This window comes from Balaenoptera acutorostrata, chromosome 1, assembly GCF_949987535.1.
Source record: "Balaenoptera acutorostrata chromosome 1, mBalAcu1.1, whole genome shotgun sequence".
Classification (NCBI taxonomy): Eukaryota; Metazoa; Chordata; class Mammalia; order Artiodactyla; family Balaenopteridae; genus Balaenoptera; species Balaenoptera acutorostrata.
The window spans coordinates 117,431,210-117,442,059 of record NC_080064.1 but is presented as its reverse complement, the minus strand read 5'-3'; the positions used below and the strand labels follow the sequence as shown (position 1 = coordinate 117,442,059).

Sequence of the window (10,850 nt, the reverse complement as noted above, 5' to 3'; positions counted from 1 at the left end):
TAGGAAGTAGGAAACACCAGGTAGAGAAGCTACACTTATGAAGCACTTTAAAGAGTAAACAAAAGAGTGAATTGGTACAATCTGTGGAATAAGGATATAAGAATTTTGTCTTGCAAACCAATAAAATTTGGGGGCTGAAAAGACATTGACTCACTAAAATGGACTATCATGAATAGAGAGGTTCAAGCAAGCTTTTTGGAGTTTGTGAATGAAACAGTAGAAAATGAAGTTTGTGGTGACCATTGCTTGCATTATTCTCTTAGTCTAAAACTCTCACTTCCCTTTTTGTGGCTTACCTTAAATGCTGCCCCTTCCATACAAAACTTGTGCTTCCCTGGGGTGGGGGTGGGGGGCGGGATTCCTGTGGCAAGTATGCCAGTGGATGTTTCATTTCAGGTCAAGTAATAACCAGTTTGGACACACAATACCTTGGATTCAGGGTATTGTCAGGGAGGTATTTCTATTTGTCAAAATTCATTCAAATGCAAGTATCATAAAACAAACTAAAATAAGTAAAAAGAGTGTTTATTGGCTAATAGACTTCAGAAAACCTGAGGTGGTACTAGTGTCAGGTGAGACTTGATTCAATAACTCAAATAATGTCCTTGGAGGCTCTGCCATCTCTCAGCTCCACTTGGGAATCAAGGATGGAGAGAGGTGGATGGGAGAACCACTTCTTTTAGGTATAGGGCTTTAAAACTATTTCACTTTTTAAAAAACGATGTGCAAGTATTCAAGAGGAAGTTACAAACTGTATTGAATGCTGTTGCCCAGAAGTTGAACCAAAAATCAATTATTAAATTTGACCAGAGAGAGGTTTTTGTTTATGTTCATTTCACTGGAGTGGTGGAGGTCAAAGTCTTGTTTGCACAGACTGAGGAGAGAAAAGGAGATGGGAAAATAGGGATTGTCAATACACATAACCCTTTCCAGGAGTTTTGCAGTAAGTGAGAGCAGAAAAAATGGACAGTAGCTGAAGAGGATGTGGAATCTTGGGATGTGGAAATCTCTTCTTTCCTTCCTTCCTTCCTTCCTTCCTTCCTTTTTTCTTTCTGTAAAAGATTAAATATATTACAACGTATTTGTTTGGTTTGGGGAATGATTGAGTAAAGATGAAGAAATTAATGATGTAGCAGATAGAGAGAATATCTATAGAAGCAAAATTCCTTGAGTGATCGAGAGGATATGGGATCCTTTGCAGAAGTGCAAGAGTTGGCCTTGGATGTATACAGGGACAGTTCATCCTTTGTCATAGGAGGGAGGCAGAATATGTAAGTAAAGATGCAGAAAGACTGCATGGTGGTGGTGGGAGGATGTATAAGGATATCAGTTAGTCTTTTATAACAGGAAGTTTTATAACAGGAATCACTACATTAATAGCGATTTAACAAAAGATAGTATATCTCCTTTAAGAAAATGTTTGGGTAGGTGGTCCAGAGCTGATAAAGTGGTTTCATAGTCAATTATCCAGGCTCCATCTATCTGCCAATCTCAAACGTGCATCTTACCCATGGTGGTCTAAAAGTGATACTCTAGTTCCTGCTATCATGTCTGAATACTAGGCAAATGGAAGGGGGGAAGTGGAAGTGGAGAGTGCATGTCTTCTCTTTAAAGGGGGCAACCTGGAAATTGTCCCTATTACTTCTGTTCATATCTCATTGGCCAGAATGTAATCACATTCTCACCCCTAACTGCAGGGGAGGCTGGGAAGTTTAGTGTTTGGCTGGGTGACCATGTGCCCAATCAACAATGCTTTTCTTACTGTATAAGAAGTGGAGAATGAACATTGTGGAGCTGCCAAAAGCCTCTGCTACAAGAGATATGGTAGTTTTTTTTAGTAACTTCCCTGGCGGTCCAGTGGTTAAGAATCTACCTTCCAATGCAGGGTACGCGGGTTTGATCCCTCATTGGGGAACTAAGATCCCACATGCCATGGGGCAACTAAGCCCGTATGCTGCAACTACAGATCCCAAGTGCTCTGGAGCCTGCAGGCCACAACTAGAGAGAAGCCCACATGCCACAACTAGAGAGAAGTCTGCATGCTGCAACAAGGAGCCCACACGCCGCAGCAGAGGATCCCACATGCCGCAATGAAGATCCCGTGTACCACAACTAAGACCCAATGCAGCCAAAAAAAAGAGAGATATGGTAGTTTTATATGCTTGCTTCTGATTTCTCAATAAAGAGCTGTGAATGCTGAGTATTACAATGGATAGGATTTTGTAGATTTGAAAAGAGAGGAGGAGCCAGCTTGAAGAGTGAGTTAAGTAGAGAACTATAGTAAGATTGCCAGGCATCATGGAGAGACTACCTGAATTTTGAGAATAAAGGAAATAGTAGGGTCAGATCATCCTGACTCTTCCCTAAACCTTGACATTTTCAGAAAATGTGAAGAAACTCTGGCATACGGTACGTTTGTGATCAGGCACATGTTTCACTGGACCAGAGATTTCTTCATAATTAAACTCAATTGTCTAAGAAATATTTATCTTTGGCTCAGCGAATGGCATCTTTGTTTTCCTGATTTCCCAATTTGTAAACTAGAGGCGTCTGACAAGGGTTAGCAATGGTGTTCATCTCTAGAAGCTATCAGCTTTTCTCCATGAAACCCCATGACTTGGGCTGAAGTAGGTGCTGGAGATGCAGCTATCATGTGTACTCAGATGGCTACTCCTCTATTAAGATTTTCCCATTATTTTCTCAAGATAGATAGCCAAAGTGGAGCTCTTGGGGAGCTTCTTCATTTTTCCTGTCACAAAGAGTTGGTGATTCAGTAGTCACAGGAGCTTGTAATATTGGTAAATAACCCACATTGATTTCTCTGTTCTGGAGTTATTTGCTTCCCTTCTTCCCAGAACCCTGACATTTGCTGCAAGAGTCAGTGTTGGAAAATCATTCACAGAGTGACACAGACTTCCCCACTGCCTTGGATATAAATCCAGACAGAATGAGGCAGGTCTTGAGGCAAAGGATCTAGGACTTCTTGTCCCTGAGCTTTCAACCAAAGACATCTTCTCCAAGAGGGTGAATCAAGATTCTAGTAACACTGGCAGCAGAGAATGACCATGGAGAAACTGTTGTGGTGTTTCCTGATCTTGATGAAGTAGGGGGTACTCCAGGCTATGCCAGGGATTTGATCTGAACAATGCAGGTGGGGCCTAAGATTATACAAACTGAAGTCAGAGGAACATCCAGCATGGATGAGTGTGTGTGTGTGTGTGTGTGTGTGTGTGTGTGTGTGTATGTGTGTGTGTAACTGAGGAACAATCAGTTTCTTCATCCCAAACTCTATATGTGAGGGAATAGATCTTTGTGATCTGAGAAACTTCTCATCTCTATAAGAAGGCCTTTGTGTTTCCCGAAGAATCAGATAATTCCTACGTATCCCTGAAAGCACAATTAAAGAAACCACTCAAAGCCTTCACCGTGTGTCTCTATATCTACTCAGAGCTGGCCGTGTCCCGTGGTTATAGTGTTTTCTCTTATGCCATAAAGAAAGAACCTAACGAGATCCTCATATTTTGGTCTAAGTGTAGAGGCTATACTCTTGCAGTGCATGAGACTGAAGTATTATTCAAGAGTCCTGAAAACACCCAAGCTCCAACACACATGCCAGCTGGGAGTCCGTCTCCAGGATTGCAGAGTTCTGGGTGGATGGGAAGCCCCTGGTGAGGAAGAGTCTGGAGAAGGGTGCCTCTCTGGGGACAGAGGCAAGCATCATCCTGGGTCAGGAGCAGGATGCATTTGCTGGGGACTATGATAAAAACCAGTGTTCAGTGTGAGACATTGGAGATGTGAACATGTGAGACTTTGTGCTGTCTCCAGATGAGATTAACACTGTCTATGCTGTTGGGACCTTCAGTCCTAACGTCCTGGACTGTCAGGCGCTGAAGTATGAAGCACATGGTGAGGTGTTCCTCAAGCCTCAGCTGTGGCCCTGAGGCCATGCCGTGGTCCTGGAGGTGCTTCCTGTCAATTACACCTTGTAGTTCTGGACCTTCCCCACCCCCTATACACATACTGCAGGCTTGCCCTGTGAACACAGGCTTTTGCTTCCCTGCTCTACCTTCCTCAACACCAGAGATGGAATTTAAGTGTCTGGCTAGGGAGATTGTGAGTTACATTGGGAAACTTTGTCTAGCAGGATCAGGATTGCAGGTGCTTTGTGTTTTGCTATTTTTTTTTTTTTTTAAGTTGGAAAGATTTTAGAGATAATCCCTTACCCTCACTCAGATGAGAACATCAGGACCCAGAAAGGAGAAGTGATTTTTTAAAAAAGTCACAAGGTGAGTCCTTCTCTGAGCTGAGAAGGGAGTGCTGGTCTCCTATCTAATTTCCTACTCAGGACCCCCCCAGAAAGTAGGAAGGACTTGCCCATAATCACAGGGCTCTTCAGTCTCAGAGTTATGACATTGGCCCAGGTTTTCTGAAATGGGAAACCTAGTGGTGCAGTTCCTCCACTTTCTCAAAGTACCCTGGAAGGGCAATCAGAATGGCCCTAGTAGAGAAGACCTATCTTTTTTCATAGATTAAGTGGGGCATCTAGATAGAGTTACTTTAATTATTATTGCCAAGGGCTTACATGACCATGTTTTTGTTTGCTCACAGTGATTTCTTAATTTTGTAGTTCTTTTGGGAAAATCTCAAACTCCACATGAACCACATGGGACTGTGAATGCCCACCTGTTTCCACAACATACCCAGGCCACAGAGTGGGTGTGACCCAGGCTATCCTATCAGAGTAGCTCAACCCTGTTTGGAGACTGGGGGGGATGGTTACATGTTTCTAGCAGGACCAATTATAATCTTTCCAAAGACTGATTTATGAACTTTGGGAGTGAGACTTCTTCTTTCTGCTGGAATTCCAAGCTGAGAATATATTAACCTGAGACTGCCAGCAGCCATCTTGTTTACCGCATGGAGAAATACTATGAGGAAAGAAGCCAAGCTGGGACCAGCGGAGCCGAGGGATTGACAGAGCAATGGACCCTTGACTGCACTGTTTGAATTTCTGAATCAGCCTTGACTGGAATCAGATCTATACCTGGACTTCCCAAGTTCACGAACCAATAAAGCCTCTATTTATATTAGCGAGTCTGAGCTGTTGTCTGATGCTTGCATTTGAAGTGGTGACTAACTTTTCTAAAGATCTTCTGAAACCAAGTTCCTCTGAGTTCAGACTGATCATTACCTCTTCTGCAATAACATACCTATGGCCCTCTAACCTCCTATAGGGATTCTCTCTGACGAGCACAGCCCCTCTTTTGTGATAGCTGGTAATTCATGTGAGGCCACTTATGGGGATTTAAAACTCTCACTCGATAGAGTAAGAGGTACAAACTATTATTTACAAAATAAGCTACAAAGATATACTGTACAACACGGGGAATATAGCCAATATTTTAAAATAACTATAAATGGAGTATAACCTTTAAACATTGTGAGTCACTATATCATACACCTGTAACATATAATATTATACTGCAACTACAGTTCAACTAAAAAAAAATTCTCACTCTATCATTACTCCAATTGGAGGAACAGAAACTAAAGATCATTGAGATCCAAGAATCTGCTTTTAGGTTCAATGGCTGGAATGCACTTTTCCTGGCTGCTTGGGTCCCTGGTAGAAAAGGACCCCTCAAGGATGATGGCTGCTGGCTCCTTCCAGAGGTGTCCTTCATCTTGGCCTTTCAGTACCAAGTGAGCTGTTGAAGTTATTCCACAGAGGTCCCATCCAAGTATGAAGGATGTGGCTCCCTGTGATGATATATAAAACAGTTACTTTAGGGAAGGCATATAGTAGACTAGTTAAGCATAGAGGTTCTGGAATCAGCCTGCCTAGGTTTAAATCCTGGCTTTACAACCTACTGGCTATGGGACTTTAGGTAACATGACCCTCTTTATGTCTTAGTTATCTCATCTATAAAGTGGGGGAGAAGTAATAGTAATTAGTTCAAAGAGTTGTTGAAAGGATCAAGTAAGATCATGCATATAGAGCACTTAAGGTAATGTCGGCACATAGTAAGCTCTCAAAACAGTTATCTGCTATTATTATTATTAGGCTGTTTTGTATGATATCCCTAGACATAGGTTCATTATATACCACCGAAATACAATTTGGTGGAAGTGGTCTGGGTTGACAGCAAGTGAAGAGTCTGATTTGCCAAAAATTAAGTTCAGAATATTAGGATGATAAATTTACGAATATTGTATTATGAATATTGATTCCCCAATCGGCTTTGCGTAACCATTTGGAAGCATAGAAGTTAAGGATACATTCTTGGGCAAATATGTGAGTACAGATGTTCTCTGTTGTCTAATTAGGGCAGACCCATACACCCTGACATTCAGCTAAGCAGAAGGAAGGGTTGACACTTTTTTTCTAGTTAAAGAATCCAGTCAGGAGATATGTCTTAATTATAGAAGACCATCCCTACTCCCCAGGGATGTGGGCTGAGCTAATATTTTGCTCAGAATTCAATTACTGGTACCTTACTACTCATAATTTAGTGGACAACCTCCGGCCCTGATAATTTTAGCCAGAAAAAATTTTAAAGCTGGTATTTGCATTTGGTGAACATTAAAAAATCTCAAGAAAGCATTCCTAGAATGTTTAAGAAATTTAGCTCACTGGTAAATACTTCATTGTAACCTTGTTAGAGAATAAATCTTAAGGTAAATGGTGTACTGTTGTACTATACAGAGTGGTTTGACATAATCCAATTAAATATTAGATGACATCTACTGAAGAGGATGATTTTGGTTTAGGTGAGTTAGTTCTAAGCAATTCTTTGTCACGGTAAATGGAGAGTAAGATCAATTATCCAGGAAGGCCACTTCTAGCTGATGTTAATGAAGCCATGTCATTAGCACTGGTTTCCCTTTATAGCAGGGATCATGCATCCAGTTTGTCCAGAAGTAAAATCATGTATTAAGGCTCAAGTTAAAAAGACAGAGAGACTTCCTTGGTGGTGCAATGGTTAAGAATCCACTTGCCAGTGCAGGGGACATGGGTTCGAGCCCTGGTCCGGGAAGATCCCACATGCTGCAGAGCCCATGCACTACAACTACTGAGCCTGTGGCTCTAGAGCCCGTCAGCCACAACTACTGAAGCCCATGCACCACAACTACTGAAGCCTGTACACCTAGAGCCCGTGCTCCACAACAAGAGAAGACACTGCAATGAGAAGCCCACGTGCCATAACGAAGAGTAGGCCCCATTCGCCGCAACTAGAGAAAGCCTGCACACAGCAACAAAGACCCAACACAGCCAAAAAATGAATAAAATAAATAAATAAATAAAGCTATAAAGCCTAAATTCAACTTGACATAAAAAAAAAAGAGGACCAAAATGATATATAAAACCTACAATAAAAACTGCTGTATAGGGCTTCCTTGAGAAAAATAGTAAACTATATGGAGGCCACATGCGCAGTAGACAATAAACATTTCTTTCCTTCAAAGGGGGTAGGAGAATGGATTTATACCCTTCTATCAGTGAAATGAAGCTTAGGTGTGACAAGGGCAGTAGCATGAAGAGATACTTTAGTACATTTACAGTCAAACATTGGGGGTAGACCAATTGCATATGTCAGAGATTATAAATGTAAAACCATAGGCAGATGCTAGAGGCTGCTACCTGATAGGACACTTTCCTTTGAAGACTGAAAATAGCCATGCTGGTATAAGAATATGAGCCAGGACTTCAGGTCCAGACCTGAAGTGACCCAAGTGTGAGCACCTTATCAGAGGATGCAACATGGTGACGTGCAGATCAGGCACCTAAAATCTCCCTGTGTTGGGGAGAAATATTGGATCATTGGGCATAATGATAAGCCTTGCATGGTATCCAGCCAGATGAGTGGTTGAGGACCCTCCCCTGTGGTCCATCCAGGGCCTGGAGGAAAGACTACAGGCCTCCTCAGAAATGGGACTGAGCCTGATGGAAATGGATTTGGAGTACCAGTTGACAAATTAGGTAGGATGGTAAGTCTGTGATTTTTTTCCCTATGTTTTTCACTATCACTAAGTTTGATCTCCACGGAAGCAAGGACTGACCAAAAAAAAAAAAAAAAAAAAAAGCAAACAACTCCAGATCATTAAAACAACAACATCAACAATAAAAATACTCAGGGAATTTCCTGGTTGACCTGGGTTCAATTCCTGGTTGGGGAAATAAGATCCTGCGAGCCATGTGGCCAAAAAGAAAAAAAAAGAAAACGCAAATCAGGTTTCAAAAGCATAGATTTCTGATCCTTAGACTCCCAAGGAAAGAAGAGAAGTGCTGTGTTGATTTCTAAATAACTTTATCCTAAGATAACCAAACTCTAGTCTCGGGTGGATTGGCAAAACTTGCCTGTATGCCTTCCTTGCTGTTCTCCGCCTCCATCTTATCTATGCATCTTTTCATTTCTCCTGTAACAGAAAGTGGGTTAAGTGGCCTTACTAGCCTTCTTCTTCAGAAAATGCAGATTCCTAGCTCAAATTTCCTAGATTGCCTGGTCCAGTGATTCTTAAATTGTGGGCTGCTGATTACAAGCATCATCATCACCTAAGATGTTTATTGTAGATTCATTGACCTCAGACCTACCAGATTAGAGTCTCTGGAGATAGAGCCCAGGAATCTGCAATTCACAAGCTCTTTTGCCATATATATATATATATATATATATATATATATATATATATATATATATATATATATATATATATATATATATATTTAACATCTTTATTGGAGTATAATTGCTTTACAATGGTGTGTTAGTTTCTGCTTTATAACAAAGTGAATCAGTTATACATATACATATGTTCCCATATCTCTTCCCTCCTGCATCTCCCTCCCTCCTGCTCTCCCTATCCCACACCTTTAGGTGGTCACAAAGCACAGAGCTGATCTCCCTGTGCTATGCGGTTGCTTCCCACTAGCTATCTATTTTACGTTTGGTAGTGTATATATGTCCATGCCACTCTCTCTCTTTGTCACATCTTACCCTTCCCCCTCCCCATATCCTCAAGTCCATTCTCTAGTAGGTCTGTGTCTTTATTCCCGTCTTGCCACTAGGTTCTTCATGACCTTTTTTTTTTCCCCTTAGATTCCATATATATGTGTTAGCATACTGTATTTGTTTTTCTCTTTCTGACTTACTTCACTCTGTATGACAGACTCTAACTCCATCCACCTCATTACAAATAACTCCATTTCGTTTCTTTTTATGGCTGAGTAATACTCCATTGTATATATGTGCCACATCTTCTTTATCCATTCATCTGTCGATGGACACTTAGGTTGCGTCCATGTCCTGACTATTGTAAATAGAGCTGCAATGAACATTTTGGTACATGACTCTTTTTGAATTATGGTTTTCTCAAGGTATATGCCCAGTAGTGGGATTGCTGGGTCATATGGTAGTTCTATTTTTAGTTTTTTAAGGAACCTCCATACTGTTCTCCATAGTGGCTGTATCATTTACATTCCCACCAACAGTGCAAGTGTTCCCTTTTCTCCACACCCTCTCCAGAATTTATTGTTTCTAGATTTTTTGATGATGGCCATTCTGACCGGTGTGAGATGATATCTCATTGTAGTTTTGATTTGCATTTCTCTAATGATTAATGATGTTGAGCATTCTTTCATGTGTTTTTTGGCAATCTGTATATCTTCTTTGGAGAAATGTCTATTTCACTTTAATGTCTTCCTGGCAGCTCAGATGTCTTATCTGGAAGACATGCCTGGCTCCCAATAAGCTTGAAGGCAGGTGGTGATCTTTAAAGAAGGATCTAGCACATCTTGAGTCAGGTTATCTATCCCCTTGCCCTGCCTCTAGTGCATTATCTGAAGACTCATTCAGTTTCATCCCTCTAACCCATGTCCTTTAATACACACAGATAAGTAATCTTGTAAGTTTCAATCACCACTCCCAGGATGGTAATTGCTTAAGCACACAGGGCAGATCACAGACAGTCTTAAAAACACCTTACACATACTGAGCTCTTACCATACTCCATGCACTGCTCTAAAGTCCTTTAGGTATATTTATTTGTTTAATGACAACCTATGAGGCAAGTACTATTTTATAGTCCTCATTTTACAGATGATGAAACTGAGGTCCAGAGAGGTTAATTAACTTGCCTAGAGTTGGGATTGAACCTAGGCAGTCTGACTACAGAGCCTCATGCTTCTAACCAGTTTTCTACTGCCGCATGCAGTAAAAGTTCATACGCTGTACTTACACCCCTAGTGGAGTAGGGAGGGTATGGGGACACATGCATGTTTTCTCATGGAGAAGCCATTCCAGGATGCCATATATCCAGCATGTAAACTACCTTTTTTGGGGCACTGGCAATCTCCCAACTTTTCATTTTGTTATTTTATGTTTGGGAGAATGGATTGCACATAAAAATCCTATTCAGCTTTGGCATCAACATAACATTAGACAAACTATGCCCTTGACACAATATCGAAGTTCTTTGACTTGGAAGCCCCTACCTTTTCCACTGTTAGGTGTGCCCTTAGACATCATTTCATATTCTAGGAAGCATTCATCAAGGGCACGGAATCATATAAGAAATTCTTTAGGACAATGATTCTCAAAATTTGATGCTAATATTATAATCACTTGGGGAGTTTTTAAAAATCCAGTTTTCCAGGTCACACCCCAGATTATTACAGCAGATTCTCTGCTGGTGAGATCCAGGCATCAGTATTTTTTTTTTAATTTTATTTTTTTTAATTGCAGTGTAGTTGATTTACAATGTTGTGCCAATCTCTCCTGTACAGTAAAGTGACTCAGTTACACACATAGAGACATTCTTTTTTTTAAATATTATTTTCCATTATGGTTTAT

General features: G+C 40.9%; 1 protein-coding gene across 1 annotated transcript; it reads left to right on the top strand.

The window, feature by feature from the left end:
* Positions 1 to 3,145: 3,145 nt before the first annotated feature.
* On the top strand, positions 3,146 to 3,941 carry LOC130709178 (C-reactive protein-like). The gene is made up of 3 exons (XM_057555984.1): positions 3,146 to 3,151; positions 3,343 to 3,463; positions 3,826 to 3,941. The coding sequence occupies exons 1-3, from the start codon at positions 3,146 to 3,148 to the stop codon at positions 3,939 to 3,941; spliced, it is 243 nt and encodes an 80-aa protein (XP_057411967.1).
* Positions 3,942 to 10,850: the final 6,909 nt, after the last annotated feature.

What these genes read in the sequence shown, in the direction of transcription:
- LOC130709178 (XM_057555984.1), top strand. An exon ending in CTCAGAGCTGGCCGTGTCCC is followed by an intron (nt 3,464 to 3,825) that starts GTGGTTATAGTG and finishes TGCTGTCTCCAG; the next exon opens with ATGAGATTAACACTGTCTAT.